This window comes from Pelodiscus sinensis, chromosome 6 (assembly GCF_052426305.1).
Source record: "Pelodiscus sinensis isolate ZL-2025 chromosome 6, ASM5242630v1, whole genome shotgun sequence".
Lineage (NCBI taxonomy): Eukaryota > Metazoa > Chordata > Testudines > Trionychidae > Pelodiscus > Pelodiscus sinensis.
In genome coordinates, this window is record NC_143057.1 from 131,052,371 (window position 1) to 131,074,192 (window position 21,822).

The following is a 21,822-nucleotide window of genomic DNA, read 5'->3' on the forward strand; positions in this document are numbered from 1 at the left end:
GTAACCCTAAGGTGGGGGCAGTGAGAAGCACTAGAGAGCCGGTTTCTGAGGCCGATAATGAAGGGGAACAGAGGAGTAGATCATTTACATATTGGACCAATGTGGACCCAGAGGGGAAGACCAGGTCAACGAGGTCTCTGGCTAATGCTTGGGAAAAGTAAGACGGGCTTTCTGTGTACCCCTAGGGAAGCATGGTCCATGTGTACTGCTGCCCCTTGTAAGAAAAGGCAAAAAGATACTGGGACTTAGGGTGAACCGGGACAGAAAAGAAAGCAGAACACAGATCAACAACAGTAAAATGAGTTGCATCTGGCAGGATAGAAGCCAGAATAGTTGCTGGGTTAGGGACTGTGACGGCGCGTTGGGGGTCCCCCGTCTCCTGCACCCCGAAATGGCACAAACAGACTGCACCAGCCGGTGGAATAGAGGAAGTTTGTCTCTCCAGGATACAGCCCAGCACAGATGGAATCTGGTCCCAGAGCTGGGTTAGGATGCCTCAGCCCCCCTTGAGATGGGGGGGAGACTGGGCCCCTAAACTCCAGCTCCTCTCCCTAGGCTGTCTCCTCCATACTCACACACAGCCAGCAACCAACTAACTAACTTCCAGCCCTGCCCCCCAGCCAGGGCAGCATCCACCTTCCTTTGTTCCTCTCCATGGGGGGTGTCTGGCCACTGGTTCAACAAGTTTGGCATCACCTTGGTCTAGTGAGGTTTTCCCTGCTGGGTCTTGCTCCAGACAGCAGGGGTCACCACAGCCCAGCAAGTACCCCCACTACGTCACAGGGACTACAGGAAAGGTGGGTACAACAATGCAGTTAATGGCTTGAAGATCCTGAACAAACAGCCATGATTTCCCAACAGCCTTTCGAACTGGGAGGATAGGGGCGTTACGGCACTGGAACACGGGACAATAATGCCTTGTTCCCGCAGGGTGGATATGACCGGAGCTGAAACCTCTAAATCCCAAAAACCCAGTCCCACGACCCCTTCTCCGACCTCATCCCCGTTCTTGGTACCCTCCCCGTTCCCGGTACTGTCTGCCCTGCCCTGAATAATGCTGTATTTGCAGAGCCATTAACTTTTGTGAGGACTGCTCCTCTTTCCCTTTTAGAGTGCGGTGGCAATGCTCTGCCACTGCTTGCAATTTGTCCATGGTCTTGGCCTCCCATCCAACACTTATTTGCTTTAACATACTGCTAATGGCAGGTAGGAGGCCATTAACAAACGCATGAGCCAGGGCGCCCTGTCCATTTTCACCCGGTCGCTGTATACCAGAATGTTGCAGAAAAAAACCCCAAAAACCATCAGTCTGTGTGATAGTTCCCCGGGTTTTCTCTGTTGCTGTTTACAGCAATGTATGGCCACCCAGTTATTTTTTTTTTAAGTCCATACTTGGGGAATGGCCTCATGCAGGGGCTTAGCTTGATTCTTACATTTGTTCCAGTAGGCAGCATCAGGACCAGTGTCTGGTAAATTAGAAGGATGCTCAGTGGTGGGCCAATTTGCTATCAGGAGCCTTTTTTTTTCCCTTGCTCGCTAGGGTTATAAGTAGCTTACACAGTTGCAGGAGGTCTGCTTCAGAGGGTTCATAGGCATTGCACACTAGCAAAAATTCCTCTGCAAATTTGGTAGGGTTTTCCTGGGGCTTTGGAAAACCTTTTACAATTGAGAGGAGCTCCGTGTGGGTCCAGGGTTTATAGCTCCAAGTGGGACCAGTCTGAGTCTTCTTGGAGGACGGGGTAAAGGGAAGCGCTCGGTCTGGTGGTGGGAGAGGAGGTTTCCAATAAAGCTTTTTACTTATAATTAGAATTTTTAAGGGAGGCGAGCTTCGATTCAGTCCATCTAAGATTTGCCTCATTCCACCACTGCATGAAGCAATCTACCTCTCCTCTAGCCAATTCAGCTTTGGGAAGGCCAAGTTTGTCTTTTAAGACGTCCACTTGGTCTTTGTTCCAAGATCCTAACAGTGGCCACTGAGTTTTGGGATCCCCAGAGTCAATCTAGATCATTTTTCCAGAAATGTACAGGGATCTGGACCCTTTCTAAAATATATAAACTGAGCCAGGGTCCCTTTAGGGAACTATCCCCGCTTAGACGTCTAGTTACCCATACAGGAGGACTTCATACACCAATCACACAAGGAGGAAATTCGGGTTCGTCAGAGCGGTGCCCAGTGCAACACACAAAAGAAGCCCACAGGCTACTGCCTCAGTCGCCCTTGCATTCACTCCAAGGATTTTATCCAAGGTGCGGTGCGGCTGCGATTGTGCAGATTCCAGTCACACAGACCGCGGGGACAGGAGCCCCTTGGTCGGCCAGTCCCTGGACAGGGATGGCTCCCAGACTCACTCACACCACAGGGAAGACGGATAGACACAGAGACAAGACAGTCCTCAGTCCGGACAAAACAATTACCTGACCAGAGTCCTGATGTTAGATCCCGGGATCCCTACCAGAACAGAGCGGGAACCAACAGGTTCGATGGCGTAGACCTCGCTGTGGCTGTGCACCTTTCCATTCTGGCAGAGAACCGCTCTGGCCAAATGCCCAGGTGCCGGCTACCACGGTCATCCTGCAAGTCAGTCAGGGATCACACAGCCTCAGCGAAGACGGTTGCCATCTCGGTGGGACCTCCAAATTGTCAAAGGTAGACAGGACTCACAGATTTGTCAGACCGCTCTGTTTATTAGCAAAGCTGCTCTGCTAAATGCACCCAGAAAATGTGAGTCCCATTCAAGGTTCAAACCCCTTGATTTATACAGTCAAAAGAAAGTCAAGTTAACAGGATTAAAAGAGGAGCAAAACTTCACATGATTAGCGTGAGGCTAGTCAAGTATCTTCATTTCCACATCAAGCACACAGTCCATACCTTCTGTCCATGTCTCCTTGCTTTCTCCCTAACACCTAATGTTCCTTTTCCTATTAACTCAGGCCCACCTGGCTAGCACTCTGATCTGCATACCTACAAACAACATTCACATACTTTTCTTCTTCCTGTTCAGAGGCAAACAGTATTCCTTCAACTTATTCAATTATTACAGCATAATTCATCTCTCTCTTACAGTATAATTCTTTCTACTTTCACACAGGCAAGTCACCATACAGTTCTCCCGGTCATCACAAACTAAGCTCTCTATGTTTCTAATGATCAAATGCCCCGCTACTAACACCTACCTTTCCCTAATGACTGGCATTCCCTCCCCCAGAGAGGTAGCCTCAGTGCAAGAGGATACCCCAACACCCTTTGGAAGGAGGGTCCCGACTATGGGAAGGTTTCCCTCTGCTCCCGTTGACTGTTCTCCTTCCCTGAGCCTTTCACCCTCCTTAACAGCGCAGGGGCTGTCTGACCAGAGGTGGGACAATTCTACAGTGTCCCAGGAAGCCTCATCTACGCACCTCTCAGCCTCCCTCAGCTCCTCTAGTTCAGCCACCCTGCCCTCCAAAGCCTATACATGCCTCTGAGGGCCAGGAGCTCCTTGCACCAAATGACCACACAGGGCAGGTAATCAGACATGCTACACTGGGCGCAGGAAACAGAACAGCCCCCACTCCGCTGCTGGGCTTCTGCCTGCATTCTCCCCTGCACTACCTAGGCTATCAAGAGGGGTTTTCCTTCAGTCAGGAAGTCTTGGTTTAGTTTTAAAGAATGGCAAGTGCAGCTCAGCCCCTCCCAGTTAGCTGCTCCTCTTTGCAGAGCACCCTGGTCACTTACTCACAGGCTTTATTAAGCCCTGGGCTTCCTGATAGTCCCGCCCCAGGTAAGGCTCGACCAATGAACAGAGGGCTCTAGATTTCAAAGCCTCGTTAAGAAGCTCACAACTTCCAGCTGCCGGCCACAGCACACGGCCCTTCAAACAGACCACTCAGCGCTTGAATCTCCAAACAAACAAACAAACAAACAAACAGACAGACACAAGCTCAGCACAGTTTCTTTCAGGCAACTAGCAAGTAACCCCCCCACACAGACACACACACACTACAGGCATCCATTTACCTCGAGGGTCCTGTATTAGCTCCTCCTCCACCTGGAGAACTCCCTCAGGGAACTCCGTTAGCTGCCCCTGGTCGCAAAGCTGCTTGGAACAACAACTTCTTGAACTTGCTTGTGAAGCTACGGTAGCACTTTCGATTCTCTCTTGGTGAAGAAAAACTTCTGTTTGTTTTGAACCTGCTACCTATTGATTTCCCTAGGTGACCCCTAGTCCCTGTATTAGTCACTTATTCGCTTTCTGCAGGCCACTCGTGATTGTATAGATCTCTGTCCTCTCCCCCCTCAGTCCCCTCTCTTCTAAGCTGAACAGTCCCAGTCGCTTTAATCTCTCCACATGGGACTCATCAAACCCCTCCTCAGTTTTGTTGCCCTTTTCTGAACCTTTCCCACTGCCGACAGATGGCAATCACATCTGTGCGCAGTATTCAAGGTGTGGGCATCCCATGTGCCACGGAGTGTGGGGGAGCCACCAGGGCCTGCACCCCCATCCGCAGTCACATGGGGCTCTCAGGTGGCAGGTAGAACAGGAGGGTTATTGGTTCCCAGGGACACAGTGTAGCTCAGACTCGTTGTTACAGGAACCAGGAGCCGTCAGTACAACCCAGCTTGGGGATGGGGGGCCCAGAGCCCCAGCTCCCACTACGTCACACTATGGTCTTGTACAGAGGCAATAGTCTCAGTTTTATTCTCTGTTCCTTTTGTAATGACTCCCAGCATTCTGTTTGCTTTTTCACTGCCGCTGCACCTGAGTGGATGTTTGCAGAGAACTCTCCACAGTGACTCCAAATCTCTCTCTTGAGTAGTTGTAGCTAAATTAGTCCCCATCATATTGTATGTATATGCAAATTGGGGGCATATGGCCTATCACTGGAAAACTGATAATCCCCCAGATGTGTATATTCTATTTGTGTGCACGTATCTTTCTTAATGTTAGAAATATGAATGTAAATCTGGTTATTAATCTAGGTCTTCTAGCAAAAGCCATTCATGGTGCTTCAAGAACTTAATGGCCCAGTGCTCAAGACAAGAATCTGTGACTAGCCTTGTTTTTTCTGTGAGTCTGGACTATGGTTGGTCCAGTCCAGTCATGTGACCAGGTCATCCGGTGCCAGAATCCTAATGGAACGCAGTCCTTTTCCAAGGGCGGACGGGGGGGGGGGGAGGGATTGAAGCTGAACATGAAGGATTCCCACCTTGGGCAAAATTGAGTTATAGGGAGGGAACCAGACAATGAGGAGCTGGCAGTTGGCAGACACCCAGACACTCCTGCTCACCATCAAGATGCCTGCTGGACCAGCTGGGATTGAACGAGCGGCAGTTCAAGGCCAAGCGAGGAGCCTGCCTCCCTTGTGAGGAAAGATCATTGAAAGGACCCTGGGGCTCAGAGGGTCCCACCTGGCTGGCGTCTTGTGCTTTACTGTAGCCAGTAACTTGGATCCGTCTTCACTCGCAGCCACTTCAGTCCTGCCCCTCACACTGCGTAAATGGCTGTTTGTCAGCAGAGCCAGTGGGCAGACCCGTCCCGGGGGAGGGGTAACAGCTGTGCGTCCCGCGCTCTGGAAGGGAGCAACCGTCAGGCGCTGTCTCTGTGCAAGTGTCATGCAGAGTGAGGGGGATTGATGTGGGGTCTGAGCCCGCTGGCCGTGCCCAGGGGCAGTGACAAGCCCCAGCGCTGAGCTGTTCTGTGTCCGTGTTACTCTACCGGGGGCTGTGTCCCCAACTGGTGCCTTTGCTGAGGGAGACCAGAGGTTCTGGCTCAGCAGGACAGGGTGGTGGGGTGCTCCAGAGCGCAGACAGGCAGGCTCCGTGGTGTGATCAGCCCATCAGGTGACAGTCCCAAGGGGATCTCTGTGACACAACCCAACACGGCCATCGACATCCCCCACCCCAGAGCTCTCTGGTGAGACACGCTCCTTCCCAGCGCGTTTCTCCTCTGCAGAGCAAAGTGCGACCCGGCAGAGCCCGAGCCTCCCTCACCCGTGTGACTCTTCAGTAACATCCCAGGCTTAGGGCTTGCTCTGCCTGCTACCCGTGGTACCTTCCAGCTGGCCCCTGGGCGTGGCCAGTGTCCCTGGGCAGTTGGTTTGCAGGTCGACACCGTGCCCAACACGGCCTCCCGTCTGTGCAGCGGGCAGCTTCCCTGCAGCTGCAGCTCTTGGGGCACCGGAGAGAGGCAGGTGGAACAGACCCTGCGGCTTTTGCTGCTCTGTCCCTCCTGTTTGCAACTTCTGCTGTTTTCTCTCCATCACAGTGCTTGGTTTGCTGCTGACGCTGTGGGCGAGTCAGGGTCGTGTTCACTCTGTTCTGTTGCATGGGATTCCACTGTCCTGTAAGACCCCTGTGTGTGAGTGCCTCCGGTTCCCAGGGCACTGCACCCACAGTGAGCCGGGGTGGGAAATTCAGTGTGATGGCCTCCGGCATGGACACTATGGCTGATGCTGTCATAGAATCATAGGATCACAGCTCCCGAGGGTGGGCGGAGCCCTCAGGAGTCACAGAGTCCAGCCCCCTGCCCAAGGGAAGACCAGCCCCAACTCCATCAACCCAGCCAGGGCTTGGCCAAGCCGGGACTTAAACATCTCAGAAGAACATAAGAATGGCCAGACGGAGTCAGACCAAAGGCCCATCTAGCCCAGTGTCCTGTCTGCCCACAGCGGCCAGGGCCAGGGGCCCAGAGGGAGGGGACAGAACAGGGAATCCTCATGTGATTCCTCCCCTGTCGCCCACCTCCAGGGAAACAGAGATTAGGGACACCATGCCTACCCATCGCCTCCAGGAATGGAGATTCCTCCCTCCCTAGGGAACCCAGCCCAGCGCTTCCCCACCCGCCTAGGGAAAGAGTTTTTCCTAATATCCAACCTAGACCCCCCCCCACTGCAACTTGAGCCCATTGCTCCTTGTTCTGCCACCTGCCCCCACTGAGAACAGCCTCTCGCCAGCCTCTTTGGAACCTTCCTTCAGGAAGTTGAAGGCTGCTCTCAAATCCCCCCTCACTCTTCGCTTCTGCAGACTAAACAGACCCAAGTCCCTCAGCCTCTCCTCATAAGTCATGTGCTCCAGCCCCGAATCATTGTGGTTGCCTCCACTGGACCCTCTCCAATGCGTCCACATCCTTTTTGTAGTGGGGGGGCCCAGAACTGGACACAATACTCCAGATGCGGCCTCACCAAAGCCGAATAAAGGGGAATAATGACATCTCTGGATCTGCTGGCAATGCTCCTCTTAATGCACCCGAATATGCCATTAGCCTTCTTGGCTACAAGGGCCCCTGTTGACTCATCTCCAGCTTCTCATCCACTAGAATCCCCAGGTCCTTTCTGCAGAACTGCTCCTTAGCCAGTCGGTCCCCAGCCTGTAACAATACTTGGGATTCTTCCGTCCCAAGGGCAGGACTCTGCACTTGTCCTTGTTGAACCTCATCAGATTTCTTGTGGCCCATTCTCTAATCTGTCCAGGTCACTCTGGACCCTTCCCTGCCCTCCAGCGTATCCACCTCTCCCCCCAGCTTAGTGTCTGTGGCGGCGCGTCAGGTTCCCCCGCCTACTGCACCCCGTAGTGGCACGAACAGACTCCACCAGCCAGTAGAACAGAGGGAGTTTATTGCCTCTCCAGGATACAGCACAGCACAGATGGAATCTGGTTCCAGGGCAGGCCTAGGATGCCTCAGCCCCCCTTGAGATGGGGGAGCCTGGGCCCCTAAATCCCAGCCCTTGCTTAGGCTGCTTCCTCCATGATACCAGAGAGAAACTAAACCCTCTTCCAGCCCTGCCCCCCAGCCAGGTGCTGGTCTCCGCCCCCCTCCCTTTGTCTCCCCCAGGGAGGCGGTGTCTGGGTGAATCCACATCAGTGAGAATCCCCCATCCCAGTGCAGGGGCCCCGGGTCACAGAGCAGACACCCCCTCCTCCCCCAGCTTAGTGTCATCTGCAAACTTGCTGAGGGTGCAATCCATCCCCTCATCCAGGTCATTCATAAAGATATTGAACAAAACCGGTCCTAGAACCGAACCTTGGGGCACTCCGCTAGAAACCGACCATCTACCTGACATCAAGCCATTGATCACTACCCGCTGGGCCCGGCCTTTTAGCCATCTTCCTATCCATCTTACCATCCATTTATCCAATCCACAATCCCTTAACTTGCTGGCAAGAATATTGTGGGAGACCGTATCAAAAGCCTTGCTAAAGTCAAGGTCTATCACATCCACTGACTTTCCCACGTCCACAGAGCCAGTTACCTCATCAGAGAAGCTAATCAGATTGGTCAGGCACGACTTGCCCTTGGTGACTCCATGCTGACTATTCCTGATCACTTTCCTCTCATCCAAGTGCTTCAGAATGGATTCCTTGAGAATCCCCTCCATGATTTTTCCAGGGACTGAGGTGAGGCTGATGGGTCTGTAGTTCCCTGGATTATCCTTCCCTTTTGTAATGATGGGCACTACATTTGCCTTTTTCCAGTCATCCGGGATCTCTCCCGATCTCCACGACTTTTCAAAGATAACAACCAAAGGCTCCTCAATGACATTTGCCAACTCCCTCAGTCCCCTCGTGTCAAGGCTCTTTCCCCACTCCAGCGTGATCAATGCAGAAGTGGGGGCCCACAAAATACCCCAAAACCTTACCTTTCCAGGCTCTGGTGTAAAATGTCCCCTCAAAATCATAAAAACCTAGATTTTGGGGATAAAATCCACTGCCACCACCCAAGTACTGATAAGAAAATCAGGGAGAGATCACTTGGGAAAGTAGAAACCAGGACACACAAATTAACCAACACCAGGTTAAGAAAAGAAAAGAGAAAGAACTTTTATCCCCACCACAATAGCCCTGTTTAAGCGTAATGACCCGATGGAAATGAATATACTCCTGGGGGACCCACCATGGGCCAAGACTTAATTCCAAAGGGGAGCAAAACCCATTTTTAAAAATGCACAGACATCAGGTCCCATTTCCCAAACAGATTCACTTACCCCTCACCCTGCCTACAGAGAGTGAAGAGTCTCTTGGAGGGAGACGTCCTGTCTGACCCCTCACTACCCGGAGAGCAAAGGGCTCAGACCAAAGGAGGGAAAACCTACAAATCCCTTTGTCCCAGTTTGAAACTCCTACCTGCATTCCTATTGGCTGAATCTACCTGGCTAGGTAAGGGACAGAGTTAACCCCTTAGTCCCCAGGCTGCTGGCTAACCCTCATGGTCATGACACCTCAGATGCACTAAGTCCGGACCCATGGATCTGTGTACGTTTAGCTTTTCTAAATAGTCCTAACCTGTTCTTCCTCTGCCGAAGGCTTTCTGTAACCTGAGCCTGGGCGGGAGGGTGACCTGGGGACACCTCCCCGCCCCCCCCCCAAAGGGGACAAAGGCTGGAGGCAGGGCTGGTTGCAGGGGGAGCTGGGTGGCTGGGTGTGGGGGGGCTCTGGCTGGCTTGGGGTACAGAGATGAGGGGCAGGGCCTTGGCTCTGGGCCCCTCCCCCAGGCTGGGCTGCCCTGGCTGCTCCCGGTCCCCGCGCTGGCCAGTCTGCGCTGCGCTGGGTCCTGGGAACCAGTAACCCGGCTGTTCTCCCGGCCGGCTGGGAGCCCCCTGGCTCAGGGGGGGCGGGCTCTAGGCCTGGTGGCTCCCCACCCCTCGGTGACGGACGCCGTGTTCTCACGTCCCAGACGGGGGCTGGCTGCAGAGCTTCCCCCCAGGGACCCAGGGGTGTTGCCGTGGGCGCTGTAACGCTGGGGGGGGGTTGGCGCAGGCAGAGTGGGGGTGACACTCAGCGCCCCGAGGGATTCACTGGTGCAAAACGCTCACGTCCCCTCCCCCCTCCCGTCTGTCTCTAGGGGCCTCGCTGCAGAGCGGCTCGGAACAGGGCAGCTGGATAAATGGCTGCTCGACAGGGAAGGGCTCGACAGGGGACATCTGGTCCATGTGTGTCCCCCCACGGATAACGGGGCTGAGAGGAGAGTCCGTCGTGCTGCCCTGCAACTTCACACACCCGCACCCCGACTACTCCGGGCCCATCCGGGTGATCTGGAACCCTGATGTGTTCCAGTGCCAGGTGCTCAACGGAAGCGCCGGGACCAGCAGCTCCGACAACTGCACGACTGAGGCTGGGCGCTATCGCCTGGCTGGGGACCCCCGGCGGGGCGACCTCTCCCTGAGCATCACGGGGCTGCGCTTCGACGACAGCGGAACGTACCGGTGCCGCGTGGAGCTCACAGACAAACCGGGAGCATCCTGGGAGATCCCAGACAGGACAGTGCTCACCGTGGCAGGTACCTCGCCCAGGGCCAGGGTGCGCTGCCCTCAGACCCCCCCCCCAATCCCGGGTCACACTCCCTGCAGCCAGGGCCCTGCTGCTGGCCGTGGCCTGGTGCCGGCGGGGAGGCCGCAGGTGCTGGGGGAGCCTGGGCCCTTCTGCTCCCAGCGCTGGGCTGCTCCCCCCGAGAGCCCCAGGCAGAGCCCCGGCCCCTGGAGCCGCCTGTGGGCAGAGCACAGCTGGCAGGGAGCCCGCGCCAGGCACCCACGCTCCTGTGCCCGGCTGCTGTGGCCTCTGGGCACCTGCCCCTGGGCCGCCTGCCTGGGCAGTGCCTGTCGGGCCGGCTCTCTGCTGCGGGGCAGCACCCGGCCACGTCCCTGCCCCAGTGCAGGAGGGGGGTCTCAGCAGTGCCCTGGCAGCACCTCCTCTCCTCTCCTCACAGCCCCACCCAGCATCCAGAACCTCTCGCTGCTCCTCGAGTCCCGCCCCACGCGGCTGAGCTGCACGGCCGAGGGGAGGCCGGCGCCCAACGTCACGGTGCTGGGGCCGGCGGGGGACACGGTGGCAGTGCGGGCGCCGAACGCCACAGAGCTCACGGACCAGACGACGCTGGAGGTGGCCCTGAGCCAGAACGGGCCCTACACCTGCCGGGCGGAGAACGCGCACGGCTGGGCTAAGAGCTCCGTGTCCCTGGGCCCCCAGGGGCCGTCCCTGCTGCTCATCATCCTCCCACTAGTCCTGCTGCTCCTGCTCGGCCTCCTGCTGCTCGGCCTTTACTGCAGATTGCGAGGTGGGGGCCAGGGGCACCCGCAGCCCCCCCCCCTCGCCAATGGGCCCAGGCCAGGGCCGGTCTCAGCGCCAGCCCCAGGGCCCCAGCAAACCCGGGATGGGCTGCCCCACAGAGCACGGCCCCCGCCCTAGCCGCCCCCACGCACAGAGCCCCAGGCCCTGCAGGTGCCGGGGGGGCTGGAAGAGAAGGGATCCCAACGGGCCCAGCCGGCGGTGGGGGGGTCTGGGAGGGGAAGGAGTCCAGGGCACCCGGTCCCTGCCGGCTCCAGAATGGGGGGCTGGGCCGGGGGTGCAGGGAGGGGCCCAGCTGGCCCAGCCCCACTCTGACGTTTCCCTTGTTCTCTGACAGGCCGGTGCCGGGTCCCGGGGAGGTGAGTGTCCGTGCGGGGCCGGCGAGGGCGGCAGGCGAGGGCCCGGCTGGGGAGCTCTGGGGGGGGGGCACCCACCGGCAGCCCAGCTCCCCCCCTGATTTGTGGCACGCAGGGCGCTCCAGGGGCAAGAGGGCAGAGCGGGGCTGGGGGCACTCGGGGAGGAGGCGAGGAAAAGGTGGGGGAGGGGCCTGGTGTGCAGGCGGAGTTGAACACCCACCAGATGGAGGGGAAGGCGGCACCTCGGCGGTGGTGTCCTGGTGGGTGTGCAAGGCCCCTGCGTGTGGCGCGGCTGCTGTGTGAGACCGGGGTGTGCAAGGGCCTGAGCTGTCTGGTCAGTGTGCGAAGCAGGATTGGGGGCAGTGGTGGTGTGTCTAGGTGAGTGTGGGGGTGCACAGTGCACAGGTGTGCCAGGCCTGGGCGTCAGTGTCAGCAGGCGGGTGTGCAAAGGCAGGAGGGGTGTGACGGGGCGTTGGGGACTGTGACGGACCGGGCCGAGTCTGGGCACAGCTGAGGGCGTCCGCTCAGGGCGAATTGCTCAAATCCGGGGCTCCTTACAGCCCCTGACTGGTGACCTCTCCAAACAGGCCACAAACCAGCCCCAGAGCGCTTCAGCTGCCTGCCTGAAGCCTCCCGAGCAAAACCCCTCCGACACCCCAGCAATATCCGTGCCCCAGATGGCCCCGGGCCTCATACACAGGTGGGGGGTCCTAGCACCCAATCCCACCTACCCCGAACAAGTTCTGTCCGGTTCCAAGAAACCAGCCACAGATCCCTGGTCAATTTACCCTCTGGACCTTACCCACAAATCACGCTGGGCCAATCCTTTAGAATCTATATCTAAAGGTTTATTAACACAAGAAAGAAAAGCCTGAGAGTAAGGTTATTAAAGTACAGTACGTTACATGCACCGAATCTCCCAGTTCTCGATGCAGGCTCTAGCAGAGATGTTGCAGCTGCTGGTTAAAAGTCCTTATTGCACATCCTACGATCAGGATGGGTCCACAGGTCTTCCGGGCTCTTCAATCCCTGCACTGCTGCCTCTGGGATGAAGTGCTGAGCTGAGAACAAAATGGCATCGACCACATGGCCTCTTTTATTCCCTTCCTGGCCTCTTCTGGTCTCAGCCGGTCACCTGGTCCTCAGCCTCTCTCTGCTGCAGCTCTTAGGCCTCTGCCCCCATTCTTTAGGCGTGTCCTTGGCCCATTGAGAGCCATTGTCCCACAGGGCCTCGCTGATTAGCATGTCCACAGGCCGAACTCTGCCCACTGCTCAACCACATTCAGAGAAATCTTCAGTTTCCACACAGATTACAGATTCCTACCTACACACACAGACATTCTACAAACACATGACCAGCGTACACAGGATTATCGGATAATAAGCTTCTATTCAGCACCCCACATGGCCCCTTTTATACCATTGTTGGGGCCAACACCCCCACCTATGGGTGTAGCAGTGACCTGGCTGCTTCCCTCAAATTCCAGTAACATGACAGGGACCCTCAACCCTGCACCCCCGTAGCAGCCAGATGTGAGTCCTCCGGCCAGGAGAACAGGGGGTTATTGCTTCTCCAAGATCCAGCCCAGCCCCGGCTCTGTGTGGGTATTGGAGTGAGGGGCCGGCAGCCTCAGCCCCCTGGGGCGGGTCCACGGGTCCACAGGCCCCCGAACCCTCCGCACTCGGCTCAGTCCCTTCTCCTCTGTGTCCCAGCCCAGCCTGCCCCTCCCAAACCGCCGAACACTCCTCCTCCCTGCAGCCCCCCCCTTGCCGAACCCCTTCCCCGGCCAGGGGAGAACCGGTGGGGCCATTGTCTACGTGGGGTCACTCACCAGTCGATCGGGATCTCCCGGGAGATCTTGGGGCTCTGGCGGGATCCTGGCTGGTTTGGACAAGAGGCACCAAGTGCAGCACGTCAGCTGCCCCCCCCCACTGCTGCACCCTCCTGCCCTTTTAGTGGGAAGATTTAGCTAGGCAGGGCTAGCTGGGCAGGTGTGCGAGGGCAGGGGGTGTGTCTGGGCAGGTGTGCGAGGGCAGGGGTGTATTTGGGTGGGTGTGCGAGGGCAGGGGGTGTGTCTGGGCAGGTGTGCGAGGGCAGGAGGTGTGTCTGGGCAGGTGTGCGAGGGCAGGGGTGTATTTGGGTGGGTGTGCGAGGGCAGGAGGTGTGTCTGGGCAGGTGTGCGAGGGCAGGGGTGTATTTGGGTGGGTGTGCGAGGGCAGGGGTGTATTTGGGTGGGTGTGCGAGGGCAGGAGGTGTGTCTGGGCAGGTGTGCGAGGGCAGGGGTGTATTTGGGTGGGTGTGCGAAGGCAGGAGGTGTGTCTGGGCAGGTGTGCGAGGGCAGGGGTGTATTTGGGCAGGTGTGCGAGGGCAGGAGGTGTGTCTGGGCACATGTGCGAGGGCAGGAGGTGTGTCTGGGCAGGTGTGCGAGATCAGGGGTATATTTGGGTGGGCGTGTGAGGGCGGGAGGTGTGTCTGGGCAGATGTGTGAGGGCAGGGGTGTATTTGGGTGGGTGTGCAAGGGCAGGAGGTGTGTCTGGGTGGGTGTGAGAGCAGGGGTGTATTTGGGTGGGTGTGCGAGGGCAGGAGGTGTATCTGGGCAGGTGTTCAAGGGCAGGAGTGTATTTGGGTGGGTGTGCGAAGGCAGGGGGTATGTGAGACACTGTGCCCTCACCCACATGTTGTGTCCCAGACTGGTGCCCCTCTACACCCCACAGACCGATCCCCCTCCCCCGATCAGAGCAGGGTGTGGGGCTGTGCTGGGGGTTGGCTCCATGGCTGGAATGAAGCTTGTGGGGCCCTGGGGGCTGGGCTGCGCGTGTCCCTGGGCTGTCACTAGCCCCGTGTCTAACCCACTTGCTTCTCACAGGCAGCCAGCGGCCCCGGCCGGCCTCACCCGGGGTGCACCCGACACAGGTAGGAGCCGCAGGGATCTCAAGGGGTGGGGGGTGCTCAGGTAGAAGCAGCACAGGCCACGTTCCCAGCCAGGGGCACCGCGCTGCGCTTCTCGTGTGGGGCGGGGGGGGTGCAGAGGGCGTGGGGGGCCGGGGGAGGGTGCACAGGACATTGGAGGTGTTGGGGGCGTGTGGGGCAGTGGAGGTGGTGGGGGGCCCTTTTCCGGGGGCTATTTCAAGCTATTCCCCTCCTGACACAAGCGCCACACGATCAGTATCTCTAACACAAGGGATTTTGGCCTCCAGCTGCCCCCCACCAGTTTAAACGAGAACGGGGCCTTCGCCGGACCCTGCCCAGCGCCGCGCGTGTCCTGCATCCCGGGGGCTGAACGGAGCCTGGGGTCACCTCCCTGCCCCCCCCCGGGCTCAAGGGCACTGAGGGCTGCCCTGCCCCCCCCTTCCCGCCCATGGTCCCTGTGACGGCGTGTTGGGGTTCCCCCGCCTCCTGCACCCCCGGACTCCACCAGCCAGTAGAATCGAGGTGGTTTATTGCTTCGCCAGCATACAGCCCAGCACAGATGTGATCAGGTTCCAGGGCAGGCCTAGGATGCCTCAGCCCCCCTTGACATGGGGCAGGGGTCTCGGCTTCTAAACCCCCCAGCCTGTAGCTGAGGCTGCTTCCTCCATGCTCCCAGACAGAAACTAACTCACCCTCCTCCAGCCCTGCCCCCCAGCCAGGGCAGCATGCACCTTCCTTTGTTCCTCTCCATGGGGGGTGGCTGGTCTGACCGGTTGAGACCCTCTTTGCATAGTGACTCATCATCTGTCTTGCTCCGTGGTGCTACAGACAGCGGCCAGCGAGTTAGCAAGTTCCCCCCCACTACGTCACAGTCCCTCTACCCCGCGTCCTGTTTTGCACCAGTGGCAGTGCAGGTGCCCCAGAGGGAAGGCGCAGAACCGGGCGATTGTCACGTGACCCCTCCCGCCGCCCGGTTTCACGGCAGTCAGAGACTGGCACAACCAGAATGTGGGGTTGCATCCCTGACTCGCCAGGTGGCCACTGAAGGGCCTCCCCTCCCCTTGCGTGTTCTTTTATGAACCCAGTATTTGGCTTTGACAGCATCCCCTGGCGGTGAGTTCCACAGGTTGGCTGGGTGAAGTAGGGCATTGCCTTTTGTTTGCTCTAAATCCACCACCTGTTGATCTCATCGGGTGAGCCTGGCTGTGGCACGCTGAGGAGGAAATAACACTTCCCTGGCCGCCTCTCCGCCCCAGCGTGGCTCTGTGGCCCTTTACCCTCCCGTTCCCCTCAGGCTGAGCTTTAATTTCACCTCATGTGATCTGTCCACCCCTCCCCCATTTCTGTGGCCCTTTGCTCCCCGTTTCCCAGGTCCAACAGCCCTCGGGCGCCCACATCTGCGCGCAGCGTGCAGGGTGTGGGCTGATACAGGCAAGACTAGAGTCTCTGTCGCTCTGCACCCCACCTCCCTGCTCCCCCCTTCTCCGGGTCGTTCCTGGGCGCTAGACGGCTCAGTCCCCATATGCATACCGCGCAGCCCTGCGAGTTCTCGCGCCAGCCTGACAACCGGCTGCTCCCTTTCCTTTGTCTCCCTAAGCCAGCCACCGATCGGGGGGGGCCCTGCCCTCATCCCACGAACCGGCCACCGATCGGGGGGGGCCCTGCCCTCATCCCACGAACCAGCCACCGATGGGGGGGGGCCCTGCCCTCATCCCACGAACCAGCCATCGATCGGGGGTCCCTGCCCTCATCCCACGAAGCAGCCACCGATCGGGGGGGGCTGCCCTCATCCCACGAACCAGCCACCGATTGGGGGGGGCCCTTCCCTTATCCCACGAACCAGCCATCGATCGGGGGGCCCTTCCCTCATCCCACGAACCAGCCACCGATCGGGGGGCCCTGCCCTCATCCCACGAACCAGCCACCGATCGGGGGGCCCTGCCCTCATCCCACGAACCAGCCACCGATCGGGGGGCCCTGCCCTCATCCCACGAAGCAGCCACCGATCGGGGGTCCCTGCCCTCATCCCACGAAGCAGCCACCGATCGGGGGGCCCTGCCCTCATCCCACGAACCAGCCACCGATCGGGGGTCCCTGCCCTCATCCCACGAACCAGCCACCGATCGGGGGGCCCTGCCCTCATCCCACGAACCGGCCACCGATCGGGGGTCCCTGCCCTCATCCCACGAACCGGCCACCGATCGGGGGGCCCTGCCCTCATCCCACGAACCGGCCATCGATCGGGGGGCCCTGCCCTCATCCCACGAACCGGCCACCGATCGGGGGGCCCTGCCCTCATCCCACGAACCGGCCACCGATCGGGGGGCCCTGCCTTCATCCCACGAACCGGCCACCGATCGGGGGGGGCCCTGCCCCTCATCCCACGAACCGGCCATCGATCGGGGGGCCCTGCCCTCATCCCACGAACCGGCCATCGATCGGGGGGCCCTGCCCTCATCCCACGAACCAGCCACCGATCGGAGGGGGCCTGCCCTCATCCCACGAACCAGCCACCGATCGGGGGTCCCTGCCCTCATCCCACGAACCGGCCACCGATCGGGGGGCCCTGCCCTCATCCCACGAACCAGCCACCCATCGGGGGGGGCCCTGCCCTCATCCCACGAACCAGCCACCGATCGGGGGGCCCTGCCCCTCATCCCACGAACCAGCCACTGATCGGAGGGGGCCCTGCCCTCATCCCACGAACCAGCCACTGATCGGAGGGGGCCCTGCCCTCATCCCACGAACCAGCCACTGATCGGAGGGGGCCCTGCCCCTCATCCCACGAACCAGCCACTGATCGGAGGGGGCCCTGCCCTCATTCCACGCCAGCTGCCTCGGGGGGGGCCTGCCCCATATCCGACACCAGCCACCTCGGTGGGGCCCTGCCCTCATTCCACGCCAGCCACCTCGGTGGGGCCCTGCCCTCATAGCACGAACCAGCCACCGATCAGTGGGGGGGCCCTGTCTGAGGTTCTCTCAAAGCCCAAGTATCCTGGATCCACTGGCTCCCCCTCGGCCGCATGCTTGGCCCCAGAAAGCCCTGCCCACGTGGGGAGGCCGGGTCTCCCGTGGCAGCTGTGCGGACTGCTCCAGATAACCGCGCCTGTCCGTGTGGCTGCTCATTGGCTTTTACCCACGTTTCCACCCGTTTGCCCAGCCCCACGTGGGGCTCAATGGCCTGGGCCTGCTGGGATCCCCCGGCACGGGGTCCCTTCGCTTTCCAGGGGCGTCGGGCCCAGGGGCCGAGGGAGGCAGGGGCCAGGGGACACAGCCCGTGGCTCCGCCATGTCTCCGAGTCCCTCCAGCGCTCTCGGGGGGACCAGCTGGGCCGGGGAGTTTCTCGGTTTGTTCCCAGCCCGCCTCTCCTGGCCCCTCGGGGTGGGGGGCAGCGCCTCAGGCCTGTGCCCGAGAAGGTGGCGGGTGCGGGACCCCCCCCCCGTTCTGCACGAAGGGCGTCGCGGCGAATTGGCCCAGGTTGTCCGGGGGCGCCCGGCTCGCTCCAGTCCCGGGCGTGTCTGCGGCTGGCGGCTCCTCGCCCCCCTGCCACTCCCCAGGGCTCAGGCCCTTCTCTCCTTTCCCCGCCAGGAGGAAAGGGGAGCCCAGGCAGAGCCCAGCCGGGCAAGGCGGGCGGCTGCTCCCCCTGCCAGCCAGCTGCCCACACCCAGGGGCTGCCTCCTGGCCAGACGCTGCCCCAGCCTGGGCTCGGCCTCCATGCGGGGCAGCCACCGGCGTCTCCGGCCCAGAACCCGGACAGCTGCACCTACGCGGATCTGAACTTCCCCGGCGCCGCGGCCGCCAGCAGAGGTGAGTGGCCGAGCCAGGCTGGGGGGATCCCCGACCCAGGCACCCTGCCCCGAGCCAGGCTGGGGGGATCACCGACCCAGGCACCCTGCCCCGAGCCAGGCTGGGGGGATCCCCGACCCAGGCACCCTGCCCCGAGCCAGGCTGGGGGGGGATCCCCGAGCCAGGCATCCTGCCCCGAGCCAGACTGCGGGGGGATCCCCGAGCCAGGCACCCTGCCCCGAGCCAGGCTGGGGGGGGATCCCCGAGCCAGGCACCCTGCCCCGAGCCAGGCTGGGGGGGGATCCCCGAGCCAGGCACCCTGCCCCGAGCCAGGCTGGGGGGGGATCCCCGAGCCAGGCACCCTGCCCCGAGCCAGGCTGGAGGGGGATCCCCGACCCAGGCACCCTGCCCCGAGCCAGGCTGGGGGGGGATCCCCGAGCCAGGCACCCTGCCCCGAGCCAGGCTGGGGAGGGATCCCCGAGCCAGGCACCCTGCCCCGAGCCAGGCTGGGGGGGGATCCCCGAGCCAGGCACCCTGCCCCGAGCCAGGCTGGGGGGGGATCCCCGAGCCAGGCACCCTTCCCCGAGCCAGGCTGGGGGGGGATCCCCGAGCCAGGCACCCTGCCCCGAGCCAGGCTGGGGGGGGATCCCCGAGCCAGGCACCCTGCCCCGAGCCAGGCTGGGGGGGGATCCCCGAGCCAGGCACCCTGCCCCGAGCCAGGCTGGGGGGGGATCCCCGAGCCAGGCACCCTGCCCCGAGCCAGGCTGGGGGGCGATCCCCGAGCCAGGCACCCTGCCCCGAGCCAGGCTGGGGGGGGATCCCCGAGCCAGGCACCCTGCCCCGAGCCAGGCTGCAGGGGACGGGGCCCCACCCAGGGCAACAGTCCCGTGCTCCCCAGGACACAGGCCCCTGCACCCAGCCCGCTCCCCTCCAGCCCAGCACGGGGCCTGCGGCAGCTCTGCTGGCCTGGCACAGCCCACGGCCCCCCCCCCCCCCCGGGCTGTACCCGCTGCCCTCCTGGCCCACCAGGCGCCTGCACCGGGGCAGATCCCCCCAGGCAGGGCAGGGCCGGCAGACGCAGCCTGGAGCTGAGTGTCAGCGCCTGGGCACCGGGCCGAGGGAGCTGCTGGTGCAGAGGGATCCCCCTGCGCGGGGCTGGGCCAGGCCCTGTGAACACGCGGGGGGGGGGGGGAGCAGCGGACAGGGAGTGTTGTTGCTCCTGCAGAGCAGGGGGGCGTGTTGGGGCAGCACCCGAGGGGGCAGGGTGTGGGGGGGCCACTCCCCTGCTAACCATCGCTGCCCGCCTGCAGGTCCCCAGCCCAGAGCCAAGAGCCCCCCAGCTCCAGAGGAAGGTGAGTGGGGCTCATAGACTCCTAGACTTTAAGGTCAGAAGGGACCGATATGATCATCTAGTCTGACCCCCTGCACAGTGCAGGCCACAGAATCTCGCCCACCCCTCGTCTGCCCTTGGGCGTCTGGTGGGGGGGGAGGGACAAGCACCCCCTGGGCAGGGCCCGGCCCGTGGTCTGGGTGATGCTGAGCCCCGGGGCCCCACTGTGAGGCCCCCAGGACACACCAGTGAGCAAGGGGCTCTGGGAATGGTTATGGGGAGCTGAGGGGCCTGGTCTGGGGCTTCCCGGGGCCCACGCTGGACCAGCCCGTCGGGTCCTCGCCTGCCCGGCCAGGCACCGCCCCAGGCCCATTACCCCCAACGCCCCTTTCCCCCGGCCTGCTGCACCCCCCCAGGGCCTGAGCCCCCCAGCCCCGCGTGAACCCCGCCCCACCGGGCCCCCCCAATCCCTGTGCGAGCCCCCCGCAGCCGCTGCCCTTAACCGGCGGGTCCCTCCGCAGAGGTCACCTACTCTGAGCTGGCGCCGCAAAGGAAACCCAGGTGAGCTGGGCCCCGCGGCCCCCAGCGCACACGGCACCGGACTCCGCCGCGCACGACGCCCGCAGCATCCCCGGCTGGGAGCGCAGCCCCCCCCTCGCCGCCGCCCCTGCTCCTGGACCGGCAGCCGCAGCATCGCCCCAGGGGGCGCCACGCCGCCTGTGACAGCGCCCCCTGCTGGGGGGCAGCGCCTGCAGTTCAGCTGCCCGGCTCCTCTGCCCGTCTCGCTCTGCGTCCCTCCCGCTGTCGCTGTCTGTGCGGGCCGGCGCGGAGCAGCCCGTCCAGCGTCGCTCCCTCTCCGGTTGCTAACGGCTCAGCGCGCCCGGTTCCAGGAGTCCAGCGAGCGCCTAGGGCCGGGGAGTCCCTGAGCCGCGTCCGTCGCCCCGGCGGCTGCTCCGAGGGTCGCTGTCTCCGAGGGACGCGCTGCAGCGCCCGGTGGTTTCCGTCAAAGGCGGCATCGTGAGGCGCCCGGGCCCCGGGCTGGTGGCCATGAGGATGCCCGCCCGGGTTCGACGCTCGCGGCTCACTGACCCCTGCTGCACCAGGCCCCCGCGGCCTGGCCGGGGTAGCGACGTGGCCGCTCTCTGCCCGTCCGGTCGCTCGGGGACGGAGCCCGCCGCGCCCAACAGTCGCTCCCGGCCATGGTCCCGCCCGCGGCTGGTCCGGAGCTGGGAGCTGGGCCTGGTGCTCCCAGAGCACAGAACAGAGCTTCCTGCGGGAGGGTTTTCACGGCTGCCCCGGCTTCTCGGCCCCTCCCCTCCCGCCAGCCCAGCCAGTGCCCCCGAGGTCGGACCCACTGGATGTAAGGCCCCGAGGGGCACGACAGCCCCTCCCCCGACTGCCGAAAGGGGCAGCCCAGGAAAGGCCCCGGGGTACAGCGGCCCTAGCGTTATCTCGGGGGACCCTGCAGGTCACTGGGCTTGCCAGGCAGCGGGGGGGGGGGGAGGGTGACCTACAGGAGAGCGGGGTGAGGAGTGGGATGGCCGGGCAGTGGGGGGGGGCGACCTACAGGGGAGGGGGGTGAGGAGTGGGGTTGCCGGGCAGTGGGGGGGGGGCGACCTACAGGGGAGGGGGTGAGGAGTGGGGTTGCCGGGCAGCGGGGGGGGGGCGACCTACAGGGGAGGGGGTGAGGAGTGGGGTTGCCGGGCAGCGGGGGGGGGGCGACCTACAGGGGAGGGGGGTGAGGAGTGGGGTTGCCGGGCAGCGGGGGAGGGCGACCTACAGGGGAGGGGGTGAGGAGTGGGATGGCCGGGCAGCGGGGGGGGGCGACCTACAGGGGAGGGGGTGAGGAGTGGGATGGCCGGGCAGCGGGGGGGGGCGACCTACAGGGGAGGGGGTGAGGAGTGGGATGGCCTGGCAGTGGGGGGGGGGCGACCTACAGGGGAGGGGGGTGAGGAGTGGGATGGCCTGGCAGCGGGGGGGGGGGGTGACCTACAGGGGAGGGGGTGAGGAGTGGGATGGCCGGGCAGCGGGGGGGGGGTGACCTACAGGGGAGGGGGTGAGGAGTGGGATGGCCGGGCAGCGGGGGAGGGCGACCTACAGGGGAGGGGGGTGAGGAGTGGGGTTGCCGGGCAGCGGGGGAGGGCGACCTACAGGGGAGGGGGGTGAGGAGTGGGGTTGCCGGGCAGCGGGGGGGGGCGACCTACAGGGGAGGGGGGTGAGGAGTGGGGTTGCCGGGCAGCGGGGGAGGGCGACCTACAGGGGAGGGGGTGAGGAGTGGGATGGCCGGGCAGCGGGGGGGGGGCGACCTACAGGGGAGGGGGTGAGGAGTGGGATGGCTGGGCAGCGGGGGGGGGGCGACCTACAGGGGAGGGGGTGAGGAGTGGGATGGCCGGGCAGCGGGGGG

General features: G+C 62.2%; 1 protein-coding gene across 1 annotated transcript; it reads left to right on the top strand.

Moving 5' to 3' along the window:
• The first annotated feature begins 9,835 nt into the window (after positions 1-9,835).
• LOC142824334 (sialic acid-binding Ig-like lectin 15) lies at positions 9,836-20,922 on the top strand. Its single transcript, XM_075916212.2, has 7 exons — positions 9,836-10,250; positions 10,677-11,024; positions 11,373-11,394; positions 14,259-14,305; positions 17,891-18,109; positions 19,399-19,440; positions 19,940-20,922. The coding sequence occupies exons 1-7, from the start codon at positions 9,902-9,904 to the stop codon at positions 19,981-19,983; spliced, it is 1,071 nt and encodes a 356-aa protein (XP_075772327.2). The 5' UTR covers positions 9,836-9,901; the 3' UTR covers positions 19,984-20,922.
• Positions 20,923-21,822: the final 900 nt, after the last annotated feature.